At 39.1% G+C, this 13,553-nt stretch overlaps 1 protein-coding gene across 5 annotated transcripts in view; it reads left to right on the top strand.

The window, feature by feature from the left end:
* Window positions 1-13,553, top strand: part of DOCK8 (dedicator of cytokinesis 8) — a 237,508-nt gene that overhangs the window by 183,014 nt on the left and 40,941 nt on the right. For all 5 annotated transcript variants that reach the window (XM_061425464.1, XM_061425465.1, XM_061425466.1 and 2 more), the window contains 4 exons: window positions 1,009-1,164; window positions 3,007-3,146; window positions 8,584-8,753; window positions 12,237-12,379. In XM_061425464.1, coding sequence (XP_061281448.1) covers window positions 1,009-1,164; window positions 3,007-3,146; window positions 8,584-8,753; window positions 12,237-12,379 — 609 coding nt within the window. The remainder of the gene's footprint in view (window positions 1-1,008; window positions 1,165-3,006; window positions 3,147-8,583; window positions 8,754-12,236; window positions 12,380-13,553) is intronic.

Genomic DNA, 13,553 nt, shown 5'->3' with positions numbered 1-13,553 from the left:
AGAGTCAGACACAGCTAAGCACGCACAGCACAGAATGTCCCTCAAGCCCTTCTTTGCTTACTTTGTCACTGCCCGTAGCGTCTCAGTCCTTCAGATGTCAGCCTGCCTGAGGGAAGCAAGGGGTCTCTTCCAGACTGTCATGTTCGCCAGCTTTTCATTGCTTTTTTCACAGTTGGTTTGTTTGAAAAGATTTTTCCTGAAAATTCTCCCAGCTTTCTCTTTCTCCTTCACTTCCCCTTCTCCCACGTTGGGGCAAACTCCTTGGCTTTTACACGGGGACTACATACTTTCGTAAGTAATTTGATTCTTTCATCTAGGGACTGGTTTGAAAGCTTACCAGTGCGGCCTTTAATTAGAAACCACAGAGAGCACTTGTGGCATGCAAGTCATCCAGGCCCATTTCCTTAGTTTTGTGTGGCCGCATGTGGGGTCAACTCCTTTCCTTTAGTTTCTCAGACACGGTAGGATTTTTGTGAAATTTTATTGTGTTACAGCGAAGACATACCTCCAGATTATTTTAGGCATGAGCTTGCCATCCATCATATTAGAGATTTAATGAGGGTTGGGTTGAGGCAAGCATTCTCATTATGGCCAGCTGTTGGACTGGAATCCTAAAAAGAACAGTAAAGTGGCTCAGTGGTAAAGAATCCACCTGCAATGCAGGAGACACAAGTTCGGTCCCTGGGTCAGGAAGATCCATTGAAGTAGGAAGTGGCAACCCACTCCAGTATTCTTGCTTGGGAAATTCCATGATCAGAGGAGACTGGAGGGCTACAGTCTATGGGGTTGCTAAAGAGTCAGACATGACTTAGTGACTAAACAATGACAATGGATGAAAACTTACTGGACCTTCCCATAATGCAGAGCTTGCCATCTGTTGCCCTGTCCCACTCATTTTTATTCCACTGATTTCTGTAATCTGGGGAGAAAAGATAATTTTGTGTCTGTCAACCTCAACTCCATTCACCATAGAATAAAACCTCTTTTCCCTCCTCATTTTCTTACCAGCTGTCCGCCAAGCTCAACAACCTTCCAACGCTCATTTCCATGAGGCTGGAGTTCCTGAGAATTCTCTGCAGCCATGAGCATTACCTCAATCTGAACCTCTTCTTTATGAATGCGGATACTGCTCCAGCATCTCCCTGTCCCTCCATATCTTCCCAGGTAATCAGCTAACTGGAAAGTGTTTAAGCTATTTTGTTGAATTAGCTTGGCTTAGTCATTTATTCCTATACAGATTGGTCTTCTTAATTAGAAGAAAAATTGAGTTATTCAAACCAATTGATACACATTGTATGTGTTAATCCAGATACACATACGTATGCTACCCAAAGTTATTTCATCTAACTAATCATTTACAAGCTATGTGATTGTTTTCTGTCTGGGTTCAAGGGTCCCTGCTGAGGCCAGAAGAGCACAAAATCTATATGCACTATTAAAAATGTCTAATTCATAGAAAAATCACAGATCTTTTGCTGACAGTCTTTACTTTAGCTTGACAGTCTCCTTTGCTCACTTCCCTTTTCCTAAACCTTATGAAACCTTCCTTTCATAAAATTTATGAAATTACAGTTAGTTTCCTTTATATTGATTCCCAAATGATCTAGTAGTTTTTAACATGGATACTGTATTGTATCTTTAAATGATCCTAGAACTTTCTGCTGATTCTGATATAGAATGAAATTAAGTACAAAATGATTCCACCTTGAATCATATTCTTGAAAATGTAGCTCTTGAAACACTAAAAATATCTCCTTGTAAAATAATCAAATGGTCTGTTTTATAGAGTATATTTCTAAAAATTCTTTTTCTTAATCAGCACAGAAGAGTAACACTTGTATTAATATTTAGAAATGAGGCTTTGACAGCATGGCCAGTCTCTTTTTGTAGATCAGTATTATGCAGGTTAGGTTTGGTGGGCCCCACATTTCACAGGATGTTAGGAGGTATTATACAAATATAGAATTCTGAAGACAAATCCATTTTAGAAACACTGTGTTAAAAGGTTTCTTTGCAATAGGCCATTGAAGAGTCTCTAACTTGTTTATATAAATTACAATGCCCCTGGGGTGGCAAAGGAAGGAGGAGGAGGAGGTGAATGATAAGCAGTACTTCCCAAAATGACTGGACTCTGGAAATCTTTTTTTTTTCCTCCATCAGTTTGGGGGACTGGTGTTCTGTAGAAAAACTTTATAAAGTACTGCTGTTTAATAGTCATATTCCATATATAGGGAACAAATCAGTAGCTCAGAATAGCAGGCAAGATTTCTTCTTTTTAGGTTTTCCTTCAGATGCATTGTCTTTGATCCTAGCACAAAGGAGGAGGCTTATCTTAATAATTCTTTTAAAAATCTTAGCTATTCATGCCAGATGACATTCAGATTCAGATGTGCACCGCATGACCATCTTCCTGTGAACTGGGGAAGAGCTGACTTACAAGCAGCTGTTCCACACCTGCCAGCTCTGCCCCTCGTCCTCCCCCATATTCCCCTTCTGACCACCTCCCAGCATCACCAAACTGGAAAGGCTGGCTAGAGACATTTGTAGCCTCTTAGTGACATATGAAGTACGCCCTAAGATAAGAACACAGGTATTGGCCAGGACTGGTAAATGTGACACTTCCCTGCCTGATGCTGCTTCTGGTTTCCAGGCCAGCAAAATTCAGGCAATGTAGGTAAATCATATTCAGAAGTGTAAACAGGAACCTTAAATAAAGGTGGCAGTCTGTTATAGAGGAATCACCAGCTCAGAGCCATAACATGGGGTAGAATCCCCATTTCCCTATCCAGATGTGACCCTAGGATTTTAGTCTTCTTCGCTAGTTGAGCAGAGTGGACACTCTAAGTCCCAGTTTCTTCATCTGACACGTAGGGACGTGAGCAGTAACTGCTTCACTGCATCGTGCCTACAGAGCCTGGCTGGTAGCATATGCTTGATGCATCCTCACCATCGTGGTGTTAATTCCAGTTCTTGTTACTTAGAAAACTGCCCCTTACATTTCTATAGAACTCCAGCTCCTGCTCCAGTTTCCAGGACCAGAAGATTGCTAGCATGTTCGACCTGACACCGGAGTACCGCCAGCAGCACTTCCTCACCGGGCTTCTCTTCACCGAGCTGGCTGCTGCCCTGGATGCTGAAGGGGAAGGGTATGTCTCAAACATTTATAGTGGAACAGAAAGCAAAAAAAAAAAGGATGCTCCTTACCAAATTTTTGCACTCTGACTTATCTTCCTTGGTGAAAAACTCCACCATTCACCAGTTCCAAGGAATAGAAGCAGCCACGTTTTTAGAAAGTGGTGCCAATAGGAACATGGAAAGGCATGAGGGATGGAGAGTAACCATAAAATAGCTCTTTTCAACCGCTTATTCATTATGAGGAAGTTGCCAATTCTACCAAGGCCTCCAGTGGCTCAGACTGTAAAGAATCTGCCTGCAGTGTAGGAGGCCCAGTTCGATCCTTGGGTCAGTAAGATCCCCTGGAGAAGGAAATGGCAACCCACTCCAGTATTCTTGCCTGGAGAATCCCATGGACAGAGGAGCCTGGCGGGCTACAGTCCATGGGGTCCCAAAGAATTGGACATAACTGAGCAGCACAACTAAGCGACTAACACTTTCACTTTACCAATTCTACTAGGGTTCCCCGGGATGCTTGGCTAGTGAGCTGCTTAGAAACAAAGCTGTTTTTAAGGTGTACCTTGGGTGACCTGTATGCACAGAGGCAGCAGCCAGATGCCACTTGGCACACTGCTGACAGGGGCTTAAATCCAAGGAGTGTTAGGATTGGAAAATAATCTAGATTCAGCCCTGTTAGTGTTCAGGTTAGGCCCATGGAATTGAAGGAACTTGCCCAAAGTTACACAGCAGACTCAAGTCTAGAGATCGTGGTCTCCAGAGTCCTTCCCTAGGGCCCACCCTCTTGTACCACATTAGCTCTCTGCCTGAAAACCTACTCCTACAATGCCTACCTTCTTCCTCCCTCTGTTCAAGAAGTTTCTGAAATAGAATGTGCTGATTAGTGGCAGCATTGCTGTATGTTATAGATTGTTGTCTAATTCAAGATTCTGAAGTTTTCTCAAAGTATTTATAATTTTGTGACAAAAATAGGACATCTCTGTATGAAACAATTACAAGAGCACAAGTTTATGTAACTTCAGTAACAAATGTGTCCCAAATGCTTTGTCCGTACTGATAATGCTTAAGGGATGGTAGGTCTCTATCTCCCAGCAGGTCATGGTGGGAAGTCTGATGTTCTCAGCTCTGAATTCTGCCCCCTTCCAGAAATTCAGTCACCAAGAATATCCTTAGCTTCGTTTTCAAAGGCTTCAGTTTCATCAAACTCCTCCCAGTTTTCTCAGTGGAATTTTATACCCTATAGCTAACATGAATTTCCACAGCAACACGAAGTGCCTTGACACATAAGCTGAGAATGTGCTGAGAAGGAGGCTTGTGCAGAAAGAAAATTGCCTTCACACACACACATGCACGCATACTTTATCGTGATTGTCCTTTGATAGCAGAGATTTCCATGATTTCTGAAAGCATGATACGCTTTAGTATCTACATGAGTGGTAGTCTCTGTTTTCCATTTCTCTTCTAGTGAAATGTCTAAGCAACCAGGCTTTGCGTCTATTTTGATTCCTCGTAAGATCGTTGCTATTATTTTACTAATAAGAGAGTAGAGTATGTTCAGAGATCATCATGTAATTATGTTTAATCAGATAGGTCTATTTTTTCAAACACATACACACACACACACACACACACACACACACACACACGGTACCTTTTCTACCCCCCAAAGGGTAACTAATTAAGAGCGTCACTCCTTTGGCAAAACAATAATTCCTGATTGTTGGGTTGTCAGTTGTTCTCCTGGAGAGTCATTAAAAATACCATCATGGACTTTATATATGAGCAGAAGTCTCAGAAACAATTTATTTTCTGATAATACATCCTTTTGATCAGTTCTTCCTTTGGCTGCCAAAGCAATTAATAGTCTCACCAACACCCACCCATCTGAGGCACAGGGCCAGTGGTACACATCTCAACAGCTGAACTCCTGAAAGGAGCCGTAGCTCTAGAGTCTAAGGGATCGCTGTGGAACCCTTCTTACCTGAGGGTATAAGAAGGTAACATCCGTACATCACTAAATCTATAGTGATTTTTAAGCATGTGTAAATTATCTAGCATTTTTGTGCTGTGCTACCAAATGTTTAAAGAAGAATTAACTCCAATCCTTCACGTTTTTCCAAAAAATAGAAGAAAGGACACCTCCAATTCATTCTATGAAGCCAGCATTACCTTGATGGCAAAGCAGATAAAGATATCACAAGAAAACTGCAGACCAATATGAATATAGATGTAAATATCCTCAATAAAATATTGGCAGACTGAACTAAACAACATATATTAAAAGGTTATACACCAAGGCTGCTGCTAAGTCACTTCAGTCGTGTCCAACTCTGTGCGACCCCATAGACAGCAGCCCACCAGGCTTTCCCGTCCCTGGGATTCCCCAGGCAAGAACACTGGAGTCGGTTGCCATTTCCTTCTCCAATGCATGAAAGTAAAAAGTGAAAGAGAAGTTGCTCAGTCGTGTCCGACCCTCAGCGACCCCAAGGACTGTAGCCTTCCAGGGATTTTCCAGGCAAGAGTACTGGAGTGGGGTGCCATTGTACACCAAGGCTAAGTAGGATTTATTCTAGGAATGCAAGATTGGTTTAGCATCTGAAGGTCAATTGATATAATAAAGGACGAAAACCCCACTCAGTCATTACAATAGAAGAATAAAAAGCATCTGACAAAATCTAGTACCTCTGGAAAACACTCCACAAACTCTGTAGGAATATGTGAGAATTTCCTCAACCTGATAAAGGCATCTATGAAAAACCCACAGCTAATATCATACTTATTGGTGAAAGATTGAATACTTTGCTTACGAGGTCAGGAGCAAAACAAAAATGTCCACTCTTTCTTCTTCTGTTCAACATTTTACTGGAGGTTCTACCCATGGCATCCATGTTGGAAAGGAAGAAGTAAAGCTGTCTCTGTTCACAGGTGACATGATTTGTTTATAGAAAATCCTAAAGTTCCCACTAAAAAAGCCATTAAAGGTAATAAATGAGTTCAGCAAGATTGCAGGATACAAGATCAATATACAAAAATTAATTGTATTTCTATACTCCTTCCATGAGCAATATAAAAATTTTAAAAATATTCCACTTAAAGTAGCATCAAAAGAATAAAATTCTTAGGAATAAATTTAACAGAAGAAGTTTAAGACTTGTTCACTGAAAACTGCAAAACACCTTAGAAAGAAATAGATCTAAATAAATGGAGGGACATGACATATTCATGGATCATAAAATTTAACATTGTTAAGATGGCAATAGTCTCCAAGTTGATGTACAAATTCAGTACAATTCCTCTCAACATTCCAGCTGGCCCTTACAGAAATTGACAAGCTGATACTAAAATGCATTTGAAAATTCAAGGGACTCCAATATAACCAAAACAGTCTTGAAAAAAAAGAACAAAACTGGAGAACTCACACATCCCACTTCAAAACTTGATACAAAGCAAAATTAATCAAGACTATGTGGTTCTGATCTAAAGATAGATGTATAAATTAATGAAATTAAATTGAGTCTAGAAATGAATCCTTACATTTATAGTCAAATGATTTTTCAATGAGAGTACAAAACAATCAGTGGTGAAAGAGTAGTGTTTTCAAGAGACGGCACTGGGAAAACTGGATGTCCACATTCAAAAGAAGGAAAGTGGACCTCTATCTCACACCATATACAAGAGTTAAAGTATATCAAAGACCTAAATGTAAGTGTTAAAACCATAAAACTCTTAGATGAAATCATAAGGGTAATCTTCAAGAAATTTGATTAGGCAATGGTTTCTTAAATCTAACATCAAAAATAAACCCAGCAAAAGAGAAAAAGAGGTAAGTTAGACTCCATTAAAATTAAAACTTCTGTCCTTTAGAGGACATCATTAATAAAGGAAAAGGACAGCAAGCAGAATAGGAGAAAATATTTGCAAATCATTGATCTAATAAGGGATTTATATCTAAAATATATTTTTTATGTCTTACAGCTCAATAATAAAAGAACAAATAACTCAATTTTTTAAAGAGCAAAGGATCAGAACAGACATTTTTCCAATGAAAATATGACCAATAAGCCCATGAAAAAGTTTTCAACGTAATTATCCATCAGGGAAATGTTTATCAAAACCAGTTAAATACTCCTCTGTCTTTGTTCCTTTGGGCTGCTCTAACAAAAATAGATTAGGTGGCTTATAAAGCACAGAAATTTATTTTTCACAGTTCTGGAGACTGAGAAGTTCAAAGTCAAGGAGCTGACAGATTTAGCGTCTGGTGAGGACTCACTCCCTAGTTCACAGATGGGCATCTTCTTGCTGTGTTCCCCTGTGGCAGAAAGGGTTAAGTGAGCTCTCTGCAGTCTTTTTTATAAAGGCACTAATTCCATTCATGAGGGCGCTGATGTCATGACCTAAAGCACCCTCTAAAGGCCCCACCTCCAAACACTATCACATAAGGGATTAGGTTTCAACATAAGAATTTGAGGGGAGCAGATCATAGTCAGCTCTTAGCACCTGGCTATAATACAGAAGACAGATAATAACAAATGTTGGCAAAGAGAAGATCGAACTGCTGGTGGGAATGTAAAATGATGTAGTTCCTCTAAAGATTAAATACAGAGTTGCCATATGATCCAATAATTCTGCCCTGTGGTAGATGTCTAAGAGAAATAAAAAACCTATACCTACATAAAAACTTATACAAATATTTACAGCAGTGTTCATAATTCATCATAGCCAAAAAGTAGAAACAACCCGAATGTCCATCAGTTGATGAATTACATAAATAAAATGTAGCCAGCTGGTAAAGAATCTGCCTGCAATGCAGAAGTCCCCGGTTCAATTCCTAGGTCAGGAAGATCCACTGGAGAAGAGACAGGCTACCTACTCCAGTATTCTTAGGCTTCCCTGGTGACTCAGATGATAAAGAATATGCCTGCAATGCAGGATACCTGGGTTTGATCCCTGAGTTGGGAAGATCCCCTGGAGCCAGGAATGGCTACTCACTCCAGTATTCTGGTCTGGAGAATTCCATGGACTGTATAGTCCATGGGGTCACAAAGAGTTGGACATGATTGAGTGACTTTCACTTTAGCTAAATAAAATGTGATTGGAATATTATTTATTTAGCTAAATGTAAGTGTTAAAACCATAAAACTCTTAGATGAAATCATAAGGGTAATCTTATTATTTATAAGATTTATAAACACATTATTTATTTAGCTAAATAAAATGTGATGGAATATTATTCAATGATAAAAAGGGGTAAAGTACTGATTCTACAACGTGGTGAACTTTAAACATTGTGCTAACAGCAGAGCCAGGACTAGACCACAAGCAGCTTGTCTCTGGATTCTGTACACCTCAACCCTACTTTGCTTGGTTTTCATATCATCACCTCGTTGTTTAGGAGCATTCTGGTCAACCTTGCTTCACTATGGCCTTTGGCTTTTTGTGTTGTGCCAACAGGATCATCAAAGTACAAAGGAAAGCTGTCAGTGCCATCCACAGCCTGCTGAGTTCTCACGACCTGGACCCGCGTTGTGTTAAACCAGAGGTGAAGGTCAAAGTTGCTGCCCTCTACCTGCCTTTGGTTGGTATCATTTTGGATGCTTTGCCACAGCTCTATGACTTTACAGGTAATGATGCCTTCTGTTTCCTTCTTTGGATTGATGGGGATTCCTGCCAGATTCACCACTAAAATGAGGTTTCCATTGCTGGCTCCAGGGCTGATACGCTAGTGTGAGCCCTTCCCACTACCACTGCTTTCCAAACCTTTTCAAACATAGGCCCTGGTAAGTGTATATTTTAAGCCACATGTATATGTGTTTTTTTTTAATTGTTTGCTCATTCATTCATTCATTGGGCTGTTGGTACGTAAACACTAAAGACCGTACACCACAAAGGATGAGAAAATAACAGAATTACTCCTTTTAGTGATCTGTGGTCTGACGTCTTGAAATAAAGCGTTTCTTCTCTTTTATTTTATGAGCACTTAAGGAAAGAAGCAGACTCAAATGAGTCTGAACATTTGTACCATGCCAAAAAATATATATATCATGTTGTCTGACACTATTAGGAAATGCTGTTATGGCAGAGGAATTTTGCCTTTAGCATTAAAAAGCTCATTAAGGTTGGAATTCAGTATCTCCCACTTGGCCACCAGAGGAAAGCATCAATTGTTAAAAGGCACCTCCTGAGTTTATTTGCATGTTACAGTGTGGATTAGGGAATGTAGACAAACAAAACCACCCTCACTCAAAAACAGCATCTTATCTGAGACCTGAGAAAGACAAATCCCATCTGCCTGTCCTTCCCATCTGCCTGTCCTTCCCCTAACACACACACACACACACACACACACACACACACACACACACACACACTGCTGACCGCTTCAGGGTGCTTTTTGCTTTTTCCTCAGCGAAGGGAGGTGCTATTCTTCTAACTGACGCGTGGTTAAGTATAGAATCCTTGTAAGGAATCATGCTTGGAACCTTAGAACTATCATGTTTTCCTGCTTCCACCAAAAGCAAAATGTCCTGTGTGACAATCATTTCTAAACTCCTTGTGGTGACAGTCATTTAGCTCATAAAATGAGGGGGAAAATGGGCAGGGAAGTTACGGAAGCCATCTTAGCCCACCAGATGAACTGGCTGCTCGGTAAGATGCACAGAGCTTCCTGTAGCAGTGCCTGAGTAAAGGGCAAACGGAGAAGATAGTTGTCTTCGGAATTTAAAGGTGCAATTCAGAGTATGGCTTTGCAGATCCCTTGTAGAATTTTGCATGGACATTTCAAGAAAGTTTCATTTGAGGATCTGTTATTTGTTTGTTCCCAAAGCAAGGGAATCACGTTAACACACATTATCCAAAGTTTCATTGTTGATTAAAATTTTCCAAATCAGTCACTTTGGATCATAACTTTTTAGCACTTGTTTGTTTGTGGGTTTTTTTTTTGTTCCCAGTACATATGAAAGTTATGCTTTCTCTGTATTGTGGTCTATTAAGCGAACAGTAGCATTATATCTTTTTAACTACAAACCTTATTTTTTTGTTTTTTTTTTTCAAAATTAGTTATTTAATTGAAGGAAAATTGCTTCACAATACTGTGCTGGCCTCTGCCATACAGCAGCATGAATCAGCCATAGGTATACATATGTCCCCTCCCTTTTAACCTCCCTCCCACCTCCTGCCCCTTCCCACCCTTCTAGAGCACTTGGTCTTTTAAATCTCAATGATTTCTTTATGTATGCACTGAACTTTATAGTCGTGATGTAGCTAACAAGTGGGAAAACAGTGTAAATATTCTATTATTAAAGATAATATAGTATATTTATTAGATATGAAATCTTTTGATTAATAAACTAAGAGTATAATATTTTTTAAAAAATACAACAGAATTCAAATTCCAGCCCATTTATACAGTATGTGACCTTTGGAAATTTCCTCAACCATTTAATGCCTTCCATTCCTTTCCTCGGCTATAAAAATGTGATAGCAATGTCTATATCTTAGGGTTTTGATAAAGAGGAAATGAGAGAACTTCTATGAAAGCATCTTGGCAGCAAATATTTCTATCCTTCTCTCCTCTCTTTTTCTTGTAACCATGAGCCTATGCACATTTAGGAAAAATGAGAATGTATCCTCAAAGTAATCCTGATAATGTTATCAGGTCTTGAATAATTGCCACATGTTCTTCATTTCACTCTGTGCTTAAAAATTCTATTGACTTAAGAACAATAGTGAATTATTATTTTTTTAAAAATTGAGTTCTGTTTTTACAAGTTTGGCAGGGGAAAATCTGTTCACATGGCTATTTTTCTGAAAAATTGAAAGTCAAGAAACTATAATGTTGACAGGTCTATAAAATTATGAGTTTTTAATGGATCAGTCATACATGTTTTAACACATTTTCCTCAGAACTACTTAAACAAATACTTTCTATGTGTAATTTATCATGGTCATAAAAATAAACCTTTTAAATTGTGGGTCCCTATTTTGTTTGCATACATCTATACCTATGTATAAATATAAATATATTACATGGGTATAATAAATTAACATTTATTTCAGATATTCAAAATCTAATAAATTATTGCTGAATTTGTAATAATGGCTTATTACTCTATAAGATAATTATTTAATTCTGTAACTTTATATTCCTTTCTATTTGGCCATTATTTGAAATATATAAATGAAGTAAAAATACCATATTATAGAAAAGTATTATGAAAGCTTTGAAATTTTTTGTTTTCACAGTTTGAAAACTTAATTTCTAGCCTAATCTTGTGGGGGACATTTTGTCTCTTTTATTAGACTGCCTGCTTTTCACTATAGATGGTAACAGATAAATGGTGCTAAATGTCAGGTTTAAAATTACTATGCTGAAATCCCTCTACTAAGCATATTCCCAGAGAAAACTGTATTTCAAAAAGATACATGCACCCTAATGTTCATAGCAGCACTATTTACAACAGCCAGACATGGAAGCAACCTAGATGTCCATCAGTAGACGAATGGATAAAGAAGATGTAGTACATATATAAATGGAACATTACTTGGCCATAAAAAGGAATGAAATTGAGTCATTTGTGGAGATGTGGGTGAGCCTAGAGACTGTCATACAAAGTGAATTAAGTCAGAAAGAGAAAAACAAATATTGTATGTTAACACATATATGTGGAATCTAGAAAAAATGGTATAATTGATCCTGTTTGCAAGGCAGAAATAGAGACACAGACATAGGGAACAGATGTATGGGTACCAAGTGAGAAAAGGAGGGGGGAACTTTTTCCTGTCTCCATAGTTTTGCCTTTCCAGATGGACTTCTTTCACTTAGTAATATGCATTTACGTTTCCTCCATGATTTTTCATGGCTTAATAGCTCATTTCTTTTTAGCACTGAATAATATTTTATTGTCTGAATATGCCACAGTTTTTTATCCATTCACCTATTGAAGGACATCTAGGTTACTTCCAAGTTGTAGCAATTATGAATAAAGCTGCTGTAAGCATCTGTGTGCAGATTTTTGTGTGGACATCAGTTTTCAACTCCTTTGGGTAAATGCTAGGAAGCATAATTGCTGGATCATGTAGTAAGGTCAATAATATTTTGATTGCAGCTGCAGAAGCTCGAGGTGGAAAAAATCGTGCCAATGGCTCAGATGAAGAACAAGAAGGGACCAGTGCAATTAATCAGAATGTGGCATTGGCTATAGCTGGAAATTTTAATTTGAAGACAGGTGGAACAATGTTGTCTTCCCTGGTATGTTGGTCCACATTTCTCCTGTTTATTTTTCGTTTTGAGTCTTTTCCCATCTATTAATGGATGTGTTCCTAAATTCACCTGCCAGAACCCAGGATAGAGCAGGCAATGAGATTTCTGCCTTATTGCTCAATGCTGGAAGAAATTGTGTGAGGCTAGCAGTTGAGAAGGAAAATGACAAAGGGGAGGTAACACAGAGCCAGACAGGATTCTGACAACAGCAAGAGCCTCACAGAACAAATTCAGGCAATTTCAGTAGTGTTAAGTTCAAGGTTTAGAAAACCAAGAAAGATGAACTTGGAAAATCTGAAATATTGCAAAGGAGATCAAATCAAGGATCCCTCAGGTGGGAGGCTTGCACTCTGTGGAATCTACCTCTGTTCCTTGCTGAGCTCTGAAATCCCTTTGCCAAGACAGAGCTGCATTCTCTTGCTTAATTTAAGTTTGCATTTCAGTGTAACATTCATATCTGCAAAGAACTCAACCCAGTTCTTTCCTGGGAAGACAGCCTCTCAACCTATAATTCTGCTTGGCTGAGTGACTGCCTTCTCTTCCCTTTAGCACTCCCCAATTCCACCCCCCACCCCACCCCGCCACCCTCTAACACACACCCATAGGAGTTGAAGGCCAGGAGGGGAAAAAGAAAAGACATGGATAGTTGACATTACTCATCCTACAGCTGAACAAATATGATGTACTTTCTGACCTCCTCTACCTTTCTAATATCTGTCTTACCAAAATTGGCTGCTTCAGGTGGTATGTGCCTTTTACATTCTTGTTTGTCTCCAACAGAAACTCAAAAGTCCAAGGTTCACCTCTTAGAAGATATTTCCTATGAAGTTATAATACATTTAAAAATATTACTTCTTGTGGTCATACTCAGAAAAACTAATGTTAAAGTAACTTCGTAAGCCCTATCCTCCACATTCAAACCGACCATTCCCCTCACATGTGAACTAACACCTCTCTGCAGCTTCACTCCTACGTTCAGTTGGGTATTAGCTGCGCCTCGTGAATCACATGTTGTCCTTTGTGTTGTTTGGATGAGTGACAGAGAGTGTGCTCAGCGCTCTAAAATGAACACTGTGGCCAAAGCATGAGAGCAAATAGCCTGAGCCCCCACACCCTGTCCCCAGGAAAACATAAATTGTGGTTGAAGCTCTGTTCTAAAGGA

The sequence above is a fragment of the Bos javanicus genome, chromosome 8 (genome assembly GCF_032452875.1).
Source record: "Bos javanicus breed banteng chromosome 8, ARS-OSU_banteng_1.0, whole genome shotgun sequence".
Classification (NCBI taxonomy): Eukaryota; Metazoa; Chordata; class Mammalia; order Artiodactyla; family Bovidae; genus Bos; species Bos javanicus.
Note: the sequence above shows the minus strand (reverse complement) of the source record. Positions and strands in the feature narration are given on the sequence as shown.